This window comes from Malania oleifera, chromosome 5, assembly GCF_029873635.1.
Source record: "Malania oleifera isolate guangnan ecotype guangnan chromosome 5, ASM2987363v1, whole genome shotgun sequence".
Classification (NCBI taxonomy): Eukaryota; Viridiplantae; Streptophyta; class Magnoliopsida; order Santalales; family Ximeniaceae; genus Malania; species Malania oleifera.
In genome coordinates, this window is record NC_080421.1 from 61,576,995 (window position 1) to 61,600,961 (window position 23,967).

The 23,967-nt window shown below is 35.9% G+C and overlaps 1 protein-coding gene and 1 non-coding gene across 7 annotated transcripts in view; both read left to right on the top strand.

The window, feature by feature from the left end:
• Nucleotides 1–23,967, top strand: part of LOC131155805 (serine/threonine-protein kinase MHK) — a 57,572-nt gene that overhangs the window by 413 nt on the left and 33,192 nt on the right. For 4 of the 6 annotated variants that reach the window (XM_058109226.1, XM_058109227.1, XM_058109228.1 and 1 more), the window contains exons 2-5: nt 440–832; nt 933–1,011; nt 6,033–6,101; nt 6,233–6,322. In XM_058109226.1, coding sequence (XP_057965209.1) covers nt 822–832; nt 933–1,011; nt 6,033–6,101; nt 6,233–6,322 — 249 coding nt within the window. In that variant the 5' untranslated portion in view covers nt 440–821. The remainder of the gene's footprint in view (nt 1–439; nt 833–932; nt 1,012–6,032; nt 6,102–6,232; nt 6,323–23,967) is intronic. The other 2 variants (XM_058109230.1, XM_058109225.1) reach the window with 1 other exon arrangement.
• Nucleotides 20,236–20,342, top strand: LOC131156871 (small nucleolar RNA R71). The gene has a single exon (XR_009137136.1). It is a non-coding gene; the product is annotated as a small nucleolar RNA R71 (small nucleolar RNA).

Below are 23,967 nucleotides of genomic sequence, written 5' to 3' on the forward strand. Positions count from 1 at the left end.
CGTGCACAAAAAATGTTTAACAATGTTTTTTAGATTGTGCGTGGAAAGTTGATTACAAGCTAGTATGTAACAGCCTCGTTTGGACGATTTGAATTTGAAATCTCCTTTAACTTATGTCTGGTTAGTGAGAATGTAGAGGAAACAAAAGGAAAGGGAAACATGGAATCTGATGTTTTCTGCAGTTTTTGGTTAAATATCAACTCAAATAAGACATATTTTTATGAAGGTTTTTCCTAGTGAAATTATCCGCTTTCCTGGATTTTGAATAAGATAAAAATCTAATACCAAATTGAAATCAAATCAGAGACACACACACACACACAAATTTATATATCCTATTTAAATTTATGAGCACTTAGCTTTTAAGTTTGCGTTTAACATTGAAGGTTTGGGTTTCTGTTTGTTAGGGTATAAGTAATCCCTTATTGCTTTCCTGCAGGGCAGCTTTCCTAGTTTTTGACAAATGGGCATTATATGAAGCAAATGGGAATGAGAAGTATCACCTTTCATTGGTTATTTACACTATGTACCTCTGTGTCTCTGATTCTGGGACACTTTTTGTGGATTCCACTGGTTATTTTTAGATGAGATTAGCTGCAGCAGCTTGTTTTTAAGCATGTTGTTAATTCTTTGGTTGATGTTTAATCACTCCGACAATGAAAAGTGGGTTTTTGACAATATCTTACATTTCATGCTACACTTTAGCACTAATTTGCATCGGCAGGCATGTGACAGACACTGTGTTACCAGTGTGAAAACCTCTGTTCAGGAGGTTGCTGCAAATCCATTGATAAAGTGATTGACCATTTGGTACAAATCTAATGATGGAAAGGTGAGTAATTTGATAGTATGTATAGTCATAAGTCATCAGGGATTATCAGATGTTTCTTTTTGTGAGCCTTATGCATTGTTTTCATACATGGCATTTTTAGGTATAAAATTTTGAAAGAGCTTGGGGATGGAACTTGTGGTCGCGTATATAAGGCAGTTAATATGGAGACGTATGAGATTGTAAGTGACTTTACTGTGCAGCTTATCATCTTCTATTGTCTTTCACAATTGGAATTAAAATGGCTGCCCAATTTTTTTTCCTTCTAATTTTATTAACTTTGGGTTATACTTTTTCTTTTTCTGAAGTTAATACATGTAACGAGAGTGAAATATTCCCGGTCCAGATTACCGAATTCTTTGTAACACTGCAATGCATGATTGTGTGAATGTGCAAAGTATAAAAGTGTTTTTTTTTTAATAACTCTTTGCAAGTGCAATAGATAAATTGTCTTTCTCCTTGAGACATGTTCATTAACGTGATCAAATAGTTAAACTTTGTAAGCTTATGGTCTTTTTTTGTGTACTTTTGTGAGCTGTGACTTCTTGGCTGTTCTTCAATCACAGCTTGTGTGCCTAAATTCCCATCTCAGTTTTATTACGTTTATGTATTTATGCACGTGTTTATTTGTAAAAAATGAAAATTTTGGATCACAATATAGATTTTAGTTTATGTTCTTATGTTAAACACATATTTTGAAAATAACTTTTATCATTATTTTTGTAAGAATGAAGGGAAAATATATCTTCTATTTTGAATTTTTGTCATTTCTCTGATAAAGGAGGGTGTTTGAATGTTATTTCTTTGTTATAGATGAACATTCACATGCATGGAACTTTTTCATCTAAATCATTTGTTTATTATTAGAATATGCGCATGGATTGGACGTGTCTATAGGTAATCCTATTCATGTAGGGCATATAGCAAATATGACTACATGAGTGCTTTGATATCTACTGTCTTGCATGGTAAAACTGTCTCTAAAGGCATCTTTTATGAACTTCACATGATGGAGAAAAACATAGATGTTTCACTAAATGGCTGAATGCTAAAATAAACAACAACAACAACAACAACAACAAAACCAAGCCTGAACTCCCAGTAGGTGGGATTAGCTACATGAATCTTTTTTCGCCAATTTATGCGATCATGAACAATTTCTTTCGGCAAATTTAGGGCTGTTAAATCCTTACTCACTATCTCATTTCAAGTTATTTTAGGTCTACCCTTCCCCTTCACTATGTGACCTGTGTTGCAAGTACCCAAACCACCCGTGTCATCCCTCCCTTATCTTATCTTCTACAAGAGCTATGGCTAACTGCAAATATGTTCATTTCTTAATTTATTTTTCAATGTTATACCACTCATCCATCTAAGCATTCTCATCTTGACAACTTTTACTTTTTGGACATGTTGTTTCTTAGTTGCCCAACATTATGATCCAATATAGCATAGCTGGTCTTATAGCCGTCATATAAAACTTCCCTTTTAATTTTAAGGGTATTCTACGATTGCAAAACACACTTGAAGCACTTATTTATTTTTACCCAACATGCTTTAACTCTATGCATTACATCCTCTTCAATTTTTTCTTCAACTTGCGTAATAGATCCAAGGTATCGAAATCTACTAGTGCTATTTATTTCTTCATCTTCATGTTTAACTTTGTGTCTAATATTCATTCTACTATTACTGAAATTACATTTCATATATTCTGTCTTATTTCTACTTATCCTAAAGTCTCTAGATTCTAAAGCTTCTCTCCATAATTCTAACTTAGCCTCTACTTTACCCTTAGTTTCATCAATCAATATAATATCATCTGCAAACAACAAACACCATGGAACCTCATTCTGGATCCTCCTAGTCAGTTGATCCATCACTAAAGTAAAAAGATAAGGGCTCAAAGCAGATCCTTGATATACACCTATTGTGATTGGAAATTTTCTAGTCTTTCAATCTATAGTCCTTACAATAGTCATTACTCCATTGTATATATCCTTAATGACATTAGTATGCCTATTACATACACCATTTTTTTCTTAAACCCACCATAGAATTTCCCTAGGTTTCCCTAAGTACCCTATCATACGCTTTCTTCAAGTCAATAAATAACCTTATGCAAATCCCTCTTCTTTTCCCTAAAATTTTCCTTTTATCTTCTTAAAAGATATATTGCTTCTATAGTAAATCTCCTACGCAACCAAATTTATTTCTGAGACCGTTGTTTCTAGCCTTTATCTTTGTTCGACTACTATTTTCCGCAGATTCATCGTATGATTCATAAGTTTAGTTCCATGATAGTTATTACAATTTTGAATATTTTCTTTATTTTTGTATATATGTATTAAAGTTCTTTTCTTCCATTCATCCGACATTTTCTTAATTTTTATAATTGTGTTAAATAAATTAGTTAAACCATATAATTTCATTATCACCCAAGCATTTCCAAACTTCAATTGGGATGATATCCGGTTATATAGTTTTTCTATTTTTCATCTTTTTTAGTGCAAACTTAATTTTATTAACTCTAATCTTGCGAATAAACCTTAATTCTTAGTCATTTTCTCATTTGTCAACTAAGTTTAAGCATTCTATTTGGTTTTCATTAAATAGCTTATTGAAACTTCGCCATCTCTTTTTTATGTCTCCTTCCTTAACCAAAACAATATCATCCTCACTTTTTATATATTTTATATTACCTAAGTCCTTACTTTTTCTTTCTCCAGCTCTAGCAAGTTTAAATATATCTCTTTCCCCTTCTTTTGTATCTAATTTATCATAAAAATTATTAAATGATCTATATTTAGCTTCACTAACGGCCTTTTTGCATCTTTTCTCGTCTCTTTATACTTTTCAAAGTTATCCATGTTTCTACATTTTTGCCATGTTTTATACCAATTTTTTTTTTGTCTTTACGGCTTTTTGGACATCTTGTTCCCACCACCAACTTTCTTGAGAATCTTCCTCTTAATTCACCTTAACTCTCTTTTGTTGTCTTTTTAATAGAACTTGTTATCTTACTCCAAAAAACGTTTGTGTCTACACCATCCTCTATAGTCCAATCACCATCTTTGATCATTTTATCTTTAAATTTTATTATATTTTCTTCCGTTAGGTTCCACCATCTAGTTTTTTGACATTGGTTTATTTTATCCTTTCTCTTCCATTTTTTAATACATATATCTAACACTAAAACTCTATGTTGTATGGTTAAGCTTTCACCTGGGATAACTTTACAATCCTTACATGATAAACGATCTACCCTCGTAGTTAAGAAAAAAATTATTTGACTTTTATTTTGTCGACTTTTGAAACAAGTATTCATTGTAATAAAATCATATGACATAGCAAAGTCTAAAATCATCTTCCCAGGCTAATTTTTGTATCCATATCCATATCCTCCATAGATCCTCTCATAACCTTTATTATCCTTTCCAACGTGTCCATTCAGATCTACTCCTATGAATATTTTCTTAGTCCTTGATATGCCTTATATCTATCCATATCTTCCCAAAATTGCCTCTTATGATTTTTTGCTAAGCCCACTTGAGGAGCATAAACACTGATGATATTTATTATTTCTTGGCCTATGACCATCTTGATTGTTATAATTCTATCCCCTACTCTATTTACATCTACAATGCTATTTTTTAAGTTTTTGTCTACAATAATACCTGCTCCATTCTTATATTTTTCTTTTGTAATGTACTAAAGTTTAAATCTTGATTTTTCAATTTCTTTAGATTTCTCTCCCACCTACTTAGTTTCTTGAAGGCAAATTATATTAATTTTTCTTCTAATCATTGTGTCCACAATTTCCATGCTTTTACTCGTAAGTGACCCTATATTCCATGTTGCTAATCTAATCCTTGTCTTTTGAACTAACTTCTTTACCCGCCTACGTTTAGAATGATGCGGGAACTCACGCATATTTGACATCGTACCTGGGTGCCGACACGGCGTGTCGCTTCGGGGTGACAACTTAGCCTACCCTCGCCCACTTTTCGCTGCACCCGGGTGGTATAAGTGCAACGTGTCGCTCGTAGGGGACGTCCCAACGAATATTTGGCAAGGATTCATATCATAGTGATCTGACAAATTTTACGCTAAATGTTAGCTATCTAATGCAACCCTCCTTTACCTGGGCTTCGGATTGACTGTTGTGAAAGATTAGGACATTAAGGCTTTATAATTCATCGAACAAGAAGAACAAAGCTGTTGATAATGGATAAGTTAGTGTGAGAACCGAAAACTAAAATAAGTCATATGAAGAAAGGAAATGGTATCTACAGAATTTACTGCTACTTTTGGCTGCATTGAATTCAACGGTTGAGCCATGCCCTGTTTTTTAAGTCATTGAGACCGAACTCTTGATTTGCCCTTTCCCTTATATACTTCATAAGAAAATCATGGTTCTTCTGGATTATGAGGTTGAATGTATTTTTCAACCTTAAGTAAAATGTTGTTCAAAGATTATGTTTGTGCAATGTTTGGGTGCAATGTTTGGACGGGCATGTGCTTGTGTGTGACTGAGTGCATTTATGCACTGCACGTAATGTAAGTTTAATGAAAAGAATAAAATCTATTAGTTACCCTAGCTAATTTAGTTGCGTGTATTATACTTTGCTTTTAGGTTGATTGTAGATTCATTTCTCACATCTCTCTTAAATAAATTCAAGTATGCATGACATTTGAAGGTTGAAGGGGAGCTTAAGCGCAACGATAAAGTTGTCGCTGTGTGACCTAGAGGTCACGGGTTCGAGGCATGGAAACAGCCTCTTGCAAAAATGCAAGGTAAGGCTGCGTACTATAGACCCATTGTGGTTTGTCCCTTCCCCGGACCCTGCATAATGCCATACGCGGGAGCTTTGTGCACCGGGCTGCCTTTTTTTTTTTTAATGACATTTGAAGGTTACTTTTTCATCCTTTTAATTCGAAATATATCAATTTTATTTTATTTTTCTTTTAACTGTTTGCAATTCATTATTTTTGAACTAATATTATTTTTGTTACATTGGTATATCATCGTCATTCGAATTCGTCCCTCCGCCTTGCCCCTCCACACACACCCTCCCACACCCCAACCCCAAAAGGGAAAAAAAATCTTGTTTTGGAACTTGTGTGCATTTAAGAATAAAATGTACTATTTCTTGTTATTTGTTTCAAGAAAGTATTTGAAGATTGATCTTATGTATTCTAGGTTGCCGTCAAGAAAATGAAAAGAAAGTTTTATTTTTGGGAAGATTGTATGAGTCTACGAGAACTTAAGGTATATGAACACGCTGTTCTCTAAATGGAGTGATATTGTATATTTCATAATTGTTTCAGTGATGAAGCAGGGGAAAACAGGCTTATCATGATTGATGCAATTTAATGTTTTTTTTTCCCTTTTGAATGCAGGCCCTCCGTAAGTTGAAACATCCAAATATCATAATGTTAAAGGAGGTTGTCAGGGAAAACAATGAGCTGTTCTTTATATTTGAATACATGGTGGGATTGAGTTTGTCACTTTTCAACCATTATGATGTGTGTTTTATGGTGTTTGTTTTGTGCAGAATGTGTTGGACTATTTGCTTTGCTTACTTGAGCAATGATGTGAGAGCATATAATTTATTTATCATAAGATTTTATTCATGTCTAGCACACAATAATTGATTTATTAATTCAGTCCCATCAACGATCAGATTCTTATAAGATCATAATCATTGATTTTAAGGTCAGTAATATTGCCGCTATTGTTGGTCAGATCGACTAGTAGACTAGTGCATTTTGGTTTGATCATGACAACAAGGTAAAAAGTTCCAAAATTCTTTAATAGGTAGCGTAGAATATTAGAATTGGTGAACTTGTTGACCGATATTTTGGTTAAAAATTCCAATTTCCAATGTAATCATTATATCTAATTTTGGTTTTAGGATTTCCTTTTTCTTCTTCTCTTGGAATTTTCTTTAACAAACTTTTATATTGTGAAAGAATGTGTTTAGGTGCCTTCCTGTGGTTGCTACGATTTTATCGCTCTATAGACTTGATGGAAATTTTTTATTGAGTTCATGAATAGTTATAACTTAATGGAGATTAGTTACAAATTTATAATGTTTATTATATTTTGTTAATATAATATTTATTATGAGTTATTATGGGAGGATATGTTTCTTCGTTAATATAAGAAGTTTAAAAATTTTAGTTTAAAAATTTTAAGAGTATGTGCTAAGCATCTCAATTGGCGAAGAGACAATATAGATTGGTATTGAAGAATCAAATCCCAAGTTCTATGTAAATTTGAGTTTTGAGACCTTGATATCTGTCAAGAAACACCACTAAAAACTTGGGATAGGTTCCAATTCCCTCTTTTATGGTTTCCTTTTTTTTTTTTTGATAACAAAAGAAGATATCATTAATAGAAAGAGAATTTACAAGAGTACAACAACAGCAACAAGCCTTTAGTCCCACTAGGTGAAGTCAGCTACATGAATCCTTTTTTGTCAATTCTTTTAATCAAGAGCGTTCTCCTCTATTAGATTAAGGGCTATTAAATCCTTCCTCACTAATTCTAAGTTATTTTAGGCCTGCCCCTATCCCTTTTATGCTAGGAACAATAACTAACTCATTGCTCCTCACAAGTGCTCTACTAGACCTGCGTTTCAAACGCCCAAACCATCTAAGCCTCCCCTCTCTTATCTTCTCTTTAATCGGTGCTATGCCTAAATTATTGTGTATATGACCATTTTTCACTTTATCTTTTAATGTTATACCACTCATCTATCTTAACATTCACATTTCAGCAACTTTTACTTTTTGTATATGTTGAGTAATTGGGTAAAATAGAAGACCTCAACTCAATGATAGGTCTCTCCCTCTATTTATAATATACGTAAGTACAACAGGAATGACAATAATACCCTTACTAACTCACACTTATTACTAACAATATATCATATGCTCCTAGCTTGTTACAAGTGAATTTCACATGAGCACCTCCCAAGGCTTTAGTGAACAAATCAGCAAGTTGAAACTCAGACTTCACATGAGTGATCTACTGCGCACCGATGAAGGTCAAACTCAAGTACTGCAACACTAAAACGGCCAAACCATGCTCTTGGAGATTGTTTTAACCCATACAATGACTTCTTGAGCCAACATACTATGCCCGACTCCCCTTGAGCAACAAACCCAGGGGGTTGCTCCATATATACCTTCTCATGAAGATCATCATGTAGGAAAGAATTCTTCACATCTAACTGATATAGAGGCCAATGACAAGTGGTGGCTAAAGAAATGAACAAACTTATTGAGGCAAGTTTAGCGACCAAGGAGAATGTGTCTGAATAATCCAAACCATACACCTGAGTATACCCATTAGCAGCAAGGGTGGCCTTCAAACGAGCCACATAACCATTAGGATTGACTTTCACATTGTACACCCAATAACAACCAACCATTGATTTATCAGAAGGAAGAGGTACCAAATTCCAAGTATCACTATCATGTAGTGCATGTGTCTCTTCAGCCATTGCTGTCCTCGACCCAAAATGGTATACGGTTTCATAATCAGTTCCTGGGATAGCAACATTAGACAGAGTACTAGCAAAACAATAATAAGAGGGTGACAAGAAATTATAACAAACAAAATTAGAGATTGGATGTTGGGTGCAAGGTGCGTTTACCTTTTCGAATAGTTATTGGAGGATCAACATCACGAGAAATAAGATCATTTGATGATGGAACTAGAGGCACAGTAGTAGATGCTGGAGAAGGCACTTTCTCCTTGAGTCACTGTGTGTATACCTGCAAATTGGGATGATTCAAGCCACGAGAAGGACTCAAACTGGATGAAGATGTAGGAGGAACGGGCACAGATACTATGTATCTAGAAGGCAAGGCAGAGGAAGGGACTCATCAAGGTAAAAAAAACTCAAGGAATCAGAGTAGTATGGTGTAGACTCAGAAAAGGTGACATCAGCAGAGACAAAGAATCGATGTAAAGTAGGACTATAACATTGATATCCCTTTGGAGTATAGGAATAGCCCAGAAAAATACATTTGATAGCACGAGGATTCAACTTATCCATTCCTGAATATAACTGATGGACAAAGGACGCACAACCAAATATACGAGGAGGAAGAGAGAACAAAGGAGCCTTAGGAAAGAAAAGTGAATATGGAATTTTACTACCAAGGACAGATAATGGCATTTTATTGATGAGGGAGCAAGCTGTGAGCACAACATCACTCCAAAATACTTTGGGGACATTCATTTGATACAATATGGTACGAGTGACTTCAAGAATATGTTTGTTTTTCCACTTAGCAACACCATTTTGTTATGGAGTGCGGGCACAAGAGGACTGATGGATCATACCAGAGTTGGTCATATAAGTATTGAATTGGTATTGAAGCACTCCTTAGCATTATCACTACGAAGTATTCTGATTGGCATGTCAAATCGAGTCTTTATTTGGGAAAAGAAAGCACAAAAGATATCAAACAAGCCGGAACGATCTTTCATGAAATATAACCAAGTCATCCTAGAGTAGTCATCAATAAATGTAACAAAGTACCGAAATCCTAACTTTGATATCACACGAATAGGACCCCAAATATTATAATGGACAAGCATGAAAGGACTAACCACCCGTTTGTTGATTAGGGGAGCAAAGGGAACACAATGATGCTTGCCTAATTGACAGGACTCACACTCAAGATTAGACACAGAACTCAATGTAGGAACTAGTTGTTTCAACTTGTCCAAGGATGGATGACCAAGACAACAATGGATTTGAAGTGGTGTAGCTGCGATAGTGCAGGCAATGGGTGGAGAAGGCGACTCAAAGTAGTAAAGTCCACGAGCCTCACATCTTGTGCCAATTTTCTTTCCCATATTTAGATCCTAAATAACCATAGAATCAGGAAAGAATGTGATAGAACAATTTAGTAACTTTGTAAGCTTACTAACTGACATAAGATTGAAAGGAGATTTAGGAATGTATAAAGCAAAATAAAGAGAGATAGGAGTAGGATTTATTGTTCCTATCCCCTTAACAGCAATAGTGGACTCATCAGTAAGGGTAACTTGAGGGAGATTTTTAGGATATTGGAGATTAGAAAAGGAGTTGGTTGCACCTGTTATATGGTCAGGGGCAGCAGAATCGATAATCCAAGGACTAGTAGGAAGGATACCAGATGACATGTGGACTGTAGGATTACCTTTATGGGAAAAAGAAGTAATGTGATAAGATGCTTGTTGAGACAATTGATACTATAGAAACTTGGAATACTCTTCCTCTGATATAGTCACAGTATGCGGTACTCAAACAAGTGACTAACGAAGGAATCATACTTTTGGGATTTGCAAACATCATCCCAACATTCACAAACTCAGATCAATGATCATAAGATTAATTGCTGGAACAATTGGAACAACCACGAACAAGGTGACCCACTGTGAACAAGCCACAGATAAATCAGTACAAGTCTGCCATAGCACCAAGAAACTCACATGCAGCCCCAAGAAAGCAACACTCAGCACTGGATAATCGGAGAGGTGAACCACCGAAACTACCATGAACAAATCACCAACCACCTCAGATGCAGCCCCAAGAAAGCAACACTGCCACAGCCTCACACAAATAAAAAAGAAGAAGATTATGAGCACTGCCACTGCCCCAAGAAGGTCATCAATGACCGTTACGAACACCGAACAACAACTAAAGAATTACCATGAGTGCTTTGTCACGACAAAGATTGGATCTTGGAGCGAAAACACATGCCCAACAGCTTGATATTATGGCTTATGGAAGGAATTAGAATAGTGAATAAAAAAACACAGAAAATCTCACTGTTTCAGTCCCAATAAACTCATTAACAATTGATAAACAGATTCATGAAGCATCAAACAACCATTCCTTGGGTGCCGCACTGCCACGGACGAGGTGAACAACTCACCGATGGATATAGCACTGCCACAGCCTCACAACTGAACATATGAATGCTGCCATGGCTCCAAAAAACTCACAAAGAAGCCTTCACAAGCCTTGAACAAACATTAACGGAATGCCACGAGTGCATAGTAAAAAAAGGTTGAATTTTTGAGCAAAAACCTGACCTATCAGCTTGATAATATAGTCTAGAGAAGGGATCAGAGCATGGCAGAGGAAAAAAAAAAGAAAAAGGCGGCTGGAAATTCACTCACATGCCGGAGCGTGGGGGCTACTCTGGCAATGGGGTTTTGTGGGGTGATTCATCGGGGGGGGGGGGGGGGGGGTTCTATTTATGGTTGGTTTTGTGAAAAAAATATGGGATGGAGGTGAATCTAGGAAGGTCAGCCGTGGGATTGGTGTTTTCTGGTAATGGTTGAGGAGAGTAGGGTTTAGTTTGGATCACACTCTGATATCATGTTGAGTAATTGGGTAAAATGGAAGACCTAAACTCAATGATAGGTCTCTCCCCCTATTTATAATATATGTAAGTACAATGGGAATGACCATAATACCCTAACTAATTCACACTTATTACTAACAAAACTCTTAACACATAATAATAATAATGCTAAAAGACTAAATAACCATTAAAAGTACATATTGTTTCTTAGTTGGCCAACATTCTAAACCATAAAGTGTAGTCGGCCTTGTAGTTGTCTTATAAAACTTTCTTTTGATTTTAAGGGTATTCTACGATCACACAACATACTTGACGCATTCCTCTATTTTACCGAACGTGTTTTAATTCTATGTATTACATCTTCTTCAATTTCCCCTTCCGCTCGCATAATAGATCCAAGATATCTAAATCTATTAATGTAGTTAATCTCTTGATTATCAAGTTTAATCTTCTCTCCGCTACTACTCCTTACGTTACTGAAATTACATTTCATATATTCCATCTTATTCCTACTTATCCTAAACCCTTTAGACTCTAATGTGGCTCTCCTAAGTTCTAGCTTATATTCCACTTCGCTTCTACTATCATCAATCAACATGATATCATCTGCAAACAACATACACCAAGGGATCTCATTTTGAATATTCCAAGTAAGTTCATCAATCACTGAAGTGAAAATATAAGGACTCAAAGTAGAACCTTGATGTACACATATTTTGATTGGAAAATATCTAGATTCCTTTCCTACAGTCTTAATGCCAGTCACTACTTTATTATTCATATCCTTAATGACCTCAATATATCTATTGCAATCCCCCTTCTTTTCTAAGATCCACCAAAGAACTTCCCTAGGTACTTTATAATAAGCTTTCTCTAGGTCAATAAAAACCATATGCAAGTCCCTTTTTTTTCTTGAAACTTTTCCATTAAGCTTCTTAAAAGATATATAGCTTCAGTTGTTGATTTCTGAGGCATAAAACTAAATTGATTTTCTAAAATTCTCATTTCTAGTCTTATTCTATACTCATTTACCCTTTCCCATATGACTCATAATTTTAATTCCACGATAGTTATTATGGTGTTGAATATTACCTTTGTTTTTGTATAAAGGTTCTAATATACTTTTCGTCCATTTTTCTAACATTTTCTTGGTTTTTTATAATAATGTTGAATAGATTAGTTAATCAAATATTTCCTTTATCCCCTAAACATTTCCAAACTTTAATTGGTATTTTATCTGGTCCTATAGATTTCCCGCTTTTCATATTTTTTAATGCCATACTAACTTCAAGAACTCTAATTTTGCTAATAAATCTCCTATTTTTAGTCTTCTTCTCATGTGTCACATCCAAGTTCAATCTTTCATTTTGGTTTTTATTAAACAACTTATTGAAGTATCTTCGCCACGATCCCACCATCAACTTTCTTTACTATCCAAGCATCTTCCTTTGGATTCATTTTAAACCTCTTTTGCTATCCTTATGATAGAATCAGCCATTTTATTCAGAATAGTATACCTTTTCCCCTGCAGTCCAATCACACTCTTTAATCATTTTCTTTGAATTTTACTAAATTATCTCCCTTCAAGCTACACCATCTAATCCTTTTGTGTTGATTTATGTTACTCTTTTTCTTCCATTTTTTAATATGTATATCTAATACTAGGAATCTATGTTGTGTAGCCAAACTTTCATGTGGGATAACTTTACAATCCTTACAGGAAATACGATCTCCATTCCTAGTTAAGAAGTAGATCTATTTGGCTTTTATTATGCCCACTCTTGAAAGTTATTAAGTGTTCTTCTCTTTTCATAAAGAAAGTATTCAATATAACCAAATCATAAGACATGGAAAAATCTATGCTTGTACCACCGGCCTCATTTTTATCTCTATATCTATGTTCTCCATGTATCTTCACATAGCCTATATTATTCTTTTTATACAGAGAATTTAAAAGAGTGAGAATGAGAGATCCTGAGACAAACTAAGACATTCCAAGACCTCTTTTATGTTATCCTAGAGGATGGTAGACATAAATTTTTTTGTGTAATAGGTCCTCTGGATCCTCATGCCCTTGGCTCCCACTATTATCTCTTATCTATTTTGTGAATTAATTATATTAATGTATAAATAGCTACATTTTGTGAATTTATGTTCATTTTTATTCATTATTTTTTTGAGATTTAATTACATGAATGTATAATTAGCCACATTTGAAAATATATCCATTTTTTATTCAGACATTAAGATATTGGTTCTCTTATATACTTTGTAGTTTTATCTTTTCTTATACGAGTTAATTTAATTTGTGATTGTTTATGTTTGGGTGATCTCATCACTCAGAGTTGGTGGTGATACCATGCTGGGTGATTTGTTTATTTATATGCTATTTCTAATTTTTTTTGGTGAAGTAGAAGAGCAATGTGCTTATGTTGTGACAAAGGCTATTAAACATAAATTAGGTTGTTATTGTCTTTAACAAAATGAACCATAAAAAGATATATGTAATTCAAACCTAATTCATAAGTGCTGAGTCTTCTTTAACCCCGGGGAGAATGAAGTTGGAATATCGAGCTAGGGAACTAGCTCATGGAAAATCCAGTGAAAGATCAAGCATGGCTATACTTAAAAAAAGTTTGTATGGGTGTTGTACATAGCTTTCGAATTCAACAGTGTGTCGAACTTTTGGTGCAAGTGTGGAATTACTGTTGTAAATTATGAGAAATTTCATTGATATCAGGTTTTATAGAAGCCAGAGCTGCACCTAGAAATTTGTAGTGAGAACTTCCACTAAAGTTGCTTAAAGCTTTATTTTTTTGATAGTAAAAAGAAAATTTTATTCATAGTAAGAGAATTTACACAAGGGAGAACGAGACATCTCCCCAAAAAAGGCCTAGAATTATCCAGTAAAACCAGCTAAAAATACAAAAAAAAAATAAAAAAAAATAAATCAGCATTCCAAAATGTTCCTCCAATCTCTATGTAACTCATGGAAACTTTTTCCTCTGAAAAAACCCAAATCAGTGCACCGCAATGAGGCTAAATATGAATTTTTTCCCAAACTCACACTATTTTATTTCTTCCCTTTGAATATCCTTGCATTATGCTCCAACCATAATCCCCATAAACTGCAAATATTCCACACTTCCATAGGACTGCCTTGTCTTTTCTCCTATCGAAGCCTTTGAATGAAATAGCTAACAAGTCACCAACTGAAGAAGGGCAAATTGAGCTCTCTCTTCAGATACTTCAAGAATATTCACAGTGCAATATTCACAGTGCTAAAGAAGATGAGAAGCTGCCTCTTGATTTTTGTAACAGAGCACACATGCATTGAGAGAGAGAGAGCCTTCAGAGGTCTCCTAATTTGCAGCAAGTTATTAGTATTGATTTTATTGAGCACAACCAACCAAGTGAAAGCCTTTATTTTTGGAGGAGCCTTAGCCTTCCAGATGAAACGAGAATGGGAAAGAAGAATTGGAGTGAGTCTAAGAATTCAAAAAAATATTTACACGAAAACACTCCTGATTGATCCAAAGACCAGGACTGAACATCCCTCCCCGATGAAAGATTACTCCCATTCAATAAAGAATAACAACGAAGACAGCGCTATCATCTCCCTAACATTAAGAAGTCTCCTAAACAATGGAGATTACAGGAAACCAATGAACTACTCAAATCCCCAACAAAGAAAGATATAGATCTATTTTTCTCGGAGCTTAATCAATGAAGACGAGGGAATGAATTGGATAAGGATGCATTACCCAGCCGAGGGTCTTTCCAAAAACAGATCCGAGAGCCCCTCCCAACCTCAAAGTTTAGTGTGAGGGATGAAAGAAAGATAAATTTGAGAAATGGACCTCCATGGACTACCCCAAGAGCATCTTAAACTGACATTGGTATCCCATCCATTCTAATCCAACCCAAACTTACTTTCTAGTTACCCTATCCAAAAGGGACGATTCTTCTAGAGGGAAATGTTGTGAAAATTCGCAAGTGCATGAAATCGTAACAAGTAATATAGTGATAAAGAAGGATGTCAAACCCACGAGGACTATTTACCTATTAACTATTGAAAATCAAGAAAAGTGGTGGATTTTGAATCTGAAAAATTAAAATAAAAATAAAAAAAATAAAATTAAATCAACTAAATACTTACCCAAGAAGAAAACACTAAGGCATCCGACTTACTAACCAATTCAATCCCAAATCCTAATCATGCAATCAATCAATTATGATCCTATGTGACGACAAAATATTCTAACTTATCTAAGATCCTCTCTTGAGTAGAATTAGAATTACCCAACATATGATAACTCGCGATATGTCTATGCGAATTTAAAAGCATTTGAGTATATTAAGATTAATAATATTTCACACAAAAGCCGCACAAATCACCTTGGCACATTCCTATCTTTCGTTCAATTCATGGCATACATCATACGAAGCTAAACTACACGCATCATCTCTTGAATTAACATGCACAACAAATCACTCAACTATTGGCTAGATAATTGAAAGCATTAAAATCAATGATGTATACTCAAAAGGAATGATAAAATTATGATCACATAGAAATAAGATTCGAAATTGTCATGAAGAGGTTACATTGTAGCCTTAGCAATGGCAATTAGCTCATAATAGAATTAAAAAAAACCATAATAATTCTAGAATTCATAATGAAAATTGTACAAAGAGAAGATGAAAGAAATAAGAAGGAAACTGTATGTAGATCAAGAATCTCAATTGTCAACAACTCCAATTCGGCCTCTCTCTTCTTTTTTCCAAGCTTCGAATTTTTCTCTAATGGTGAAGAAAATCCTCTTTTTTTTCAGCTTCGAATCCTCTTCTTTTATAAAGCTCTGGTCATCCTCCCTTCTTATCTCCCCAAAACAAGATTCTCCAAATCCCCTCCTTTTCTACCGCCGCCTTGATGTTCGATTTTCTCTATTGAGAACTTCCCATCTTCGAAAATCTTCAACACGAAAGTTGTGGGATTATTTCTTAGCTTTTCCGTAGATACCCAGATCGCCCTTTTTGGAGTTCTCTAGCAAATGTTATGCTCCAAATACTGAAGGGTGTTTCAGGAAATTCGAGAGTGGATTTTGAGTTTGAAAATGAAAAGGACTCTTGATGAGGGGAATTTGAATTTGAAAAGGAAGGTTTCCTCCTTATTTCCCATGACTCCTTTAATTTAATTATTCCCAAACAAAAAATAAACAAAATAAATAAAAAAGAAAATTTAACACAAACTAGCATATAAATAAGAGTGAAAGTATGACAAAACTTGTATAGAAATTAAACACATCAAAATACCCCCAAACTTATGATTTGCTAGTCAAGCAAAAAGAAAAAGAGAAAAGAAAAATTAAACAAATAGAATAGGTTGATTTCTCACAATGATTGCTTCATGGATTGCATAAAGAAATTGATTCAAGGAAAAGTCTAAACATTTAACAAGTTTTTATATTAATTCAAGAGCATGCTTAGGTTTACGTAGAAACTTTTGAGTGTGTGTGTAAGTAACCAATCTCAACTTGCTAGTCTATTAACTAAGATCAATTTATGCAAACTTGATTGAATTATGATTGATCTCTATGAGAATGAGCTTCTCGCACTTCATATGCCTATTTTTCAAATCAACTCTCCACTAATGTAGTACAAACACACCACAAAAGATCAAAAGGTCTTAATAAAAACTTGTAATGTTCGGCTTAAGGTAATGGCAAAAGAAAAGAAAATGGTATTGGAATTCCAAGCAAGAAAATTCAACACAAGCTTCATCAATGAAGAGAAAAAAGAATTTACATTTACTTCTTAGAGGAAATTATGAGCAATTTATTCATCTATATATATTTTTTTCTTCTTCTCTTTTTTTTTTTTTCTCTTTTTTTGTTTTGTTTTTGTTTTTGTTTTCAATTTGATAACCCCCAAACTTAATATTTTTTTTGTCATTCGGGTTGTATTATTTGTATTATTATTTTTTATAATAGAATAACAAAACTTGCTCTTGCTCTCTTAACTCTTTAAACAAACTTTTTCTCTTCTCCTATGACTAAGCAAATAACGAATTTTCTTGAAAAGGTAGGATGAGTGTTTATAGGTTAAAAGGTGTGGTTAACAAGGGTTAATGAAAGAAAAATGGCCAATGTATTAAAGGCTCAAAGGGGTGACTAGAGATAGATAATTAGGGTAGGCTAGTAAAGCTCAAACGTTCCAAAGATGGCCTAGATCATTTCTCAAGTGGTGTGCTGCCTAGGATTTCGCCTCGAGAGATTATCAAATAGGTTCTAGAGTTCAGTGAGATCTTATAAAATATCTAGTTTACATAAATATACTACTCTAAGCCAACAAAGCAACTTATTGATCCTGGTATTGTGCAAAAGTGTTCAAAGGAATTCTAATAAATCAAGCAAACACAAGAATTAAGCACAACACAAGACAAATTTAGCATTTTCCACAAATCCAATTCAATTTCAATCAAGTAATATCATAGGCTTGTGATCATCAACCCAAAACCAAAACAAAACAATATATATATATTTTTTTTGTGATTTTCAAAATTTATATATATGTATATACATTTTTTTTAATAAATAAAATAAATAGGTACTCCAAAATAAATGACCTCTACCCCCAAACTTAAAGAACACATTGTCCCCATTGTGAAGAATCAAAAAAGATGAAAAAAATGAAAGGATAAAAGTAACTTCATTGAAAATGTTGCATTAGTGCAATGGTCGTGGGGCATCGTTGAGCTTGCGGTAGTCAATGCACATTACCTGTGACCATTCTTGTTGGAATGAGTTCATTATTTTCATTCTCTACCACCGTCACTCCTCCCTTCTTAGGCACTACTTGCACCGGACTTACCCATGAGCTATCGGAATTAAGGTAAATAATTCCGGCATTCAACAATTTGAGAACTTCTTTTTTTACAACTTCTTGGAAGTTTGGATTAAGCCTCCTTTGTGGCTGCACCGTAGGCTTATAATTCTCCTCCATTAAAATCTTGTGCATGCAAAGTGAAGGGCTTATTCCCTTAATGTCAGCTATAGTCCATCCCAAAGCTTGCTTGTGAGCTCTCAAAACTCGAAGTAACTTCTCTTCTTCAAGACCTGTCAAAGATGAAGAAATTATTACGGGCAAAAAAGAATCATGTAAATACGCATATTTAAGATGAGAAGGAAGAGGTTTGAGTTCTAAAGATGGGGCCTCAATAATGTATGGATTTGTAGAGTAGTGCTTTGGCCCTATGTTATGTTTTCCGGCTTCCCTTTAGGCAAGTAAGGCAGAGATGCTTCCAAGTAGCGTGCACAATTGCTTATCTTGGAATTAATGGAATCGGTGGTGTCGGATTGAACAAGACATGCCTCAAGTGTTCCTTAGGATAACTCTCTTCAAAAGTGTCTACCACAAGTTCATCAATCACTTCTGTGTTGAAGCATGCATCCGTTGTTGATGGATATTTCCTTGCTTCAAACACATTAAATGTAACTTGTTCATCTTGCACCCGTAGTATTAGTTTCCCTTGTTGCACATCTATGAGAGTTTTTCCCATGACTAAGAATGGTCTACCAAGAATAAGTGGGATTTCTCGATCTTCCTCCATATCTAAAACAATAAAATCTGCAGGGAAAATAAACTTGTCAATTTTAACAAGAACATACTCTACTATGCCTCTTGGTCGTTTAATGGATCAGTCCGCCAATTGAAGTGAAACGGTAGTTGCCTTGACCTCTCCTAGCCTCAATTGCCTGAAAATAGAAAAAGGCATCAGATTTATGCTAACACCTAAATCACACAATGCTTTTTCAAAATAAGAGTTTCCAATGGTGCAAGGAATAGTAAAGCTCCCTGGATCTTTAAGCTTTGGTGGCAACTTATTTTGCAAAATGGCGGTGCACTCTTTGGGCAACATCACGGTCTCATACTCTCTTACTTTCCTATTGTTTGATAGAATCTCCTTCATGAACTTCACATATCTAAGCATTTGTTCCAAGGCATCTGCAAAAGGAATGTTAATATGTAACTTTTTAAAAACATCCAGGAACTTAGAAAATTGTTTATCTAGCTTGTTTTTTTGAAGTCTTTGAGGAAAAGGTATAGGAGGAACATAAGGAGAAGTATGAGAAGAGGAAACGGGAGGATTTCACGAGCTTTCCACCATTTGGCTCGGGATAGGTGGGTGTTGCAGCCTTGGATGTGGGTGTTGCGGATCTCATAGCGTGCTCCTCTTTTCTAGAATTTTGCTCTTTCTCTTGTAAATTAAGCTCTCTTCCACTTCTTAAAGTAATGGCCTTCACTTGCTCTTTTGGGTTGTTTTCCGTAGTGCTTGGAAGTGATCCTTGAGGTCTTTCGGACATTAATTTTGCCAATTGACCAACCGTCCTTTCAATGCTCCGCATAATGTTCTCGATGTTCTTTAGAGCAATGTCATGATCTTGAAATCTAGCATCCACCTTGGCCATAATTTGTGTCATTACCTCCTCCATATTCGATTTCTTCTCTTGTTGTTGATTTTGGAAACCCGGTGGAGGCTTGGAAACATTTTGAGAGTTGCTCCATAAGAAATTTGAGTGGTTTGCCATCCTAGATTGTAAGTGTTGGAATAAGGATCGTTTTGTCGTTGGTAATTTGACACAAAGTTTGCTTGCTACGAACTATTGTTGGCGAATGGATTTCCCACTTGACAATCTACCCCCATATGATTCTCTGCACAAAATTCACAAATTTTATTAGTGGATTGAATGGCACTCACATTGATATTGTCTAATTTCTTAGATAAAGTTGCAACTTGAGCTGCTAAAGCAGAAAAAGAATCAATTTCGTGAACTCCGTGGTTTTTTTTAGATGTCACTCCTTTTTGCTGGCCATTGGTAATTGTTGGTTGCCATCTCCTCCACCAACTCATATGCTTCTGCTGGTGATTTCCTCATCAAAGTCCCTCTAGCTGCCGCATCAATCATTGTACGTGTTGTAGGCTGCAACCCATTATAGAAGGTTTGCACTTGAATCCAAACAGGAAGTCCATGATGTGGGCACTTTCTAAGCAATTCTTTGTACCTCTCCCAAGCTTCATAAAGCGACTCCATATCAAATTGTACAAACGTGGTGATATTGTTTCGCATCTTCACGGTTTTGGCTGGGGGAAAGAACTTTGCTAGAAAATTTATAGCCAAATCGTCCCATGCAGTTATAGTTAACGGTGGAAGTGAGTTTAACCATGCCTTTGCCTTGTCTCGGAGGGAGAATGGAAAGAGTCTCAATCTAATAGCATCATCGGAAACTCTGTTATGTTTAAAAGTATCACATAACTCCAAAAAATTAGCTATGTGAGCATTTGGATCATCATGTGGCATGCCATTGAATTGCACCGTTGAGGCCACCATTTGAAGAATAACTGGCTTTATCTCAAAGCTATTGGCTTGAATGGCAGACCGTCTAATGCTAGAGGTTGCTCTGGTGACCAAGGGAATAACATAATCTTCCAAAGTCATGTTTCCAAGTTGATCTTCCATTGCTTCGTTCTCAGTTGTGGAATCCTTCTTCTTCTCCTTGTTTTGACGTTGAAAGGTGCGTTCAATTTCAGGGTCAAAAGGTACTAAATCCAAACTTCAAGTATGTCTCATGCACAACTTGGGAAGCTTGAAAATAAAAGAAAAATAAAAACAAAACTAGAAATTAAGACTAAGATAAAGAAAAATCAAATTAACTTAGAACTAGTTGGTATCAAAAGTAATAGAAAATAAATAGTCCTCGACAGCAGTGCCAAAAACTTGTTGTGAAAATTCGTAAGTGCACGAAATCGTAATAAGTAATATAGTGATAAAGAAGGATGTCGAACCCATGAGGACTATTTACCTATTAACTATTGAAATTTTTCTTGCAAACATCGTCCACCACCTCATTGGCCACAAGTATAGGGTTCACTATTTGCCTCCCCCACCCCCCACGAACGCACTCTGGGCAGAAGAAATGGTATCAACGAGCACCTCACTCACTCTATCAGCTAAAAATTTAGTGACAATATTATAGACACTAGAAACAAGGCTAATAGGTATAAAATCCTCAACCTTAATAGATTTGGACTTTTTAGGCACCAAGGAAATAAAAGAGGAGTTGATGCTTTTGCTCAAGATCACATTCCCAAATAATTCAGTAAAAACTTTCAACAAATCGCCTTTAACAACCTCCCAACAATCTTGAAAAAAAAGTATGTTAAACCCATTCAGGTGGGGCCTTCAAAGGGTCTTCTTACCTAACTCTTCTGATCAATGGAAATAGGATTCCAGTCCAACCCCTTTAACATTGGTCTACAACAATCTTCCTCCAAACATAAGTTCTAAAAGAAGTCGGTAAAAGTGGATGCAATCTGACCTTGATCACTAGTGACCATCCCTTCCCCACTCCCCCCCCAAAAAAAAAAATCTTACTCCCTTACCAAATTTTTACCCCTCTTGCCATTAGTTAACCTGTGAAAGAAAGAAGAATTACAATCGTCTTCTTTAACCCATTTGAATTTAGTCTTTTGCCTCCAACTCCTAAATTCCTGAAAGATCACCTCTTCCAACTCGTTTTTCAAAGAAACTCTTCCAATTTGCTCGCTGTTTGAGAGAATTGACTCCTCCGCCTTCCTATCCAGGAGGGCCAACTCTCCCAAGAGTCTAGATTTTCTAATTGTAACATCCACAAAGACTTCTTTCTTATAAACTTTTAGCTTCTCCTTCAAACGTTTCAATTGTTCATGAATCTAAAACCTTCCCAACCCCTTTCCATATCCTTCCCCAAGACTCTCTGACCAAAGGCTTAAAAGTCACATGACCCAGCCATATGTTCTCGAACCTAAAGGGAGTGGGACCCCATGCCACCATGCTGGATTCCAACAAAGATAGGAGAGTGATCGGATGTGGTCCTAGGGAGAATACAATGAGTGAGAATTTGAAACTTGTTCTCCCATTCCATGCAATAAACAAATCTATTCAATCTACTAGCAACAGCTCTAGCCCCTCCTATAGACCAGGTAAAATAAGTGTTGCCCGGTGGGAGGTCTCTCAGACCACAGCCCCTAATTGATGAGTCAAATTTCTGCATACTTGCGGATACCCTCCCTCTCCCCCTTCCCCCTTTTCTCCTCTATGAGAAATCTTACCACATTAAAATCCCATCCCACTATCTGCCTATGAGTGCAGAAACCATAAACAGAGTAGATTTCATCCCAAAAAACATCCCTAAGATTTGGTCTAGAAGGCCCATACATTGAGGAAACCCTCCACTGATATTTCCCTCACTTCAAACAGCACCGAGAGGGCAAAAAACCCCTCCAATGTGTCCAGTCTAGATATATTATGACAATCCCACGTGACAAAGATACCGACTAGGCCCCAAGCAAGGGTAAGTATTCCCAACTTGCAGTGACCCCCTCAGATACTCCTCATTACCCCCCGGTCTATGGTTTCCAATCTGGTTTCCTGGAGGACAACAGTGTCTGGGGAGTACTTGTCCAACACTTCCTTAGTCAAAATCCTTTTTCTAGTCCCCCCCCCTCCCCTAGCCCTCTAAGGTTCCAGCTGACAATCTTCATAACATAACGTGCTTTCCCCCCTTCCCCAGCCCTTTACCTCTCTTATAGTTAATCAAAGAAACACGGTCTTGCAGCTCTTTCTGAACTTTGTTTTTCCTTCTCTGGCAAGTCCTAGGGATTAAACCCAGCCTCACCAAATTTCCAGCATGGTCTAAAAATTCCAGACCTAAGTCCCCAAGGAGTTTATGTGGGTCAAGGTTGTCTCACCCACCACTCTCAAAGCAAACCCCACAGCCCTCCCTTCTATTAGATACCTCCCTATCCCTTTGGCATAAAGTGTCCAAAGAAAGAGAAAGTTGATGAGGAAGAGGGTGAATATTTTTACCGGTTCTTGATGGACCAGGGTCCTCCATGGAATGATCACCCTTCATAGACAAATCCATCCAACACCACTGGAAGGAATAACGGACTTAGACATAGTAGAAAAATTGGGCCAAGGCTGGGGTCAGAAGATGAAGGCCCCTCATTGTTTAAAGCTAGCAAATGATCAGAATAATGATTAATAAAATTTATACCTGCTTGTGCATTCTTGGGATCCAGCTGAAGACAATCTCTCTCCGAAACCTTTGGGATCTTAACTAAACTTTTGCTGTTATAGATCTCCTCCCCTTGGAATCTCTGTTGTTTTCAGAAAAAATCTGAATTAATCCCTCCTCTTCTGCGTGTTCTAGATCTGCTCTCATCTGATCTATCAAAAGTTCCTTCCCAGACTTAGCTAGTCTGCCCATCTCTTCCTCTGAGTCAAAGTACAGCTCTTTTACTTCGTTATGCTCTCTTGTATCTAATAACAAATTTGAAAACTGATTGCTACCACTTGCTCCTGCTGATCATGGGGTTTGCCGTAATTGATCTCTGTGCCTTCCCCTTCATTATAGATTGCTGCATTATGCAGTCCCGACGGACCTGCACAATCTATTCAAGGTTGCTGTGCCTCTTGGACTAAACTGTTCCTGCCATCCCTTGTTGGTACAATAGTTTTTTCTTTGATGACCCACACTGGCTTAGATGTCTTATTTCCATACATTTTGAGCCTTAAAGTGTCGAATCCAACCTTGTCATATCCTTTCTTCCTCCTGAAAGGCCACCCAGTAAATTTGGTAGCCTCCCCTGTGACCTGTCCAGTTTCTCGTATGGTGCTGGGATTCCTATTAGGATATATCCCCCCTATCCCTTT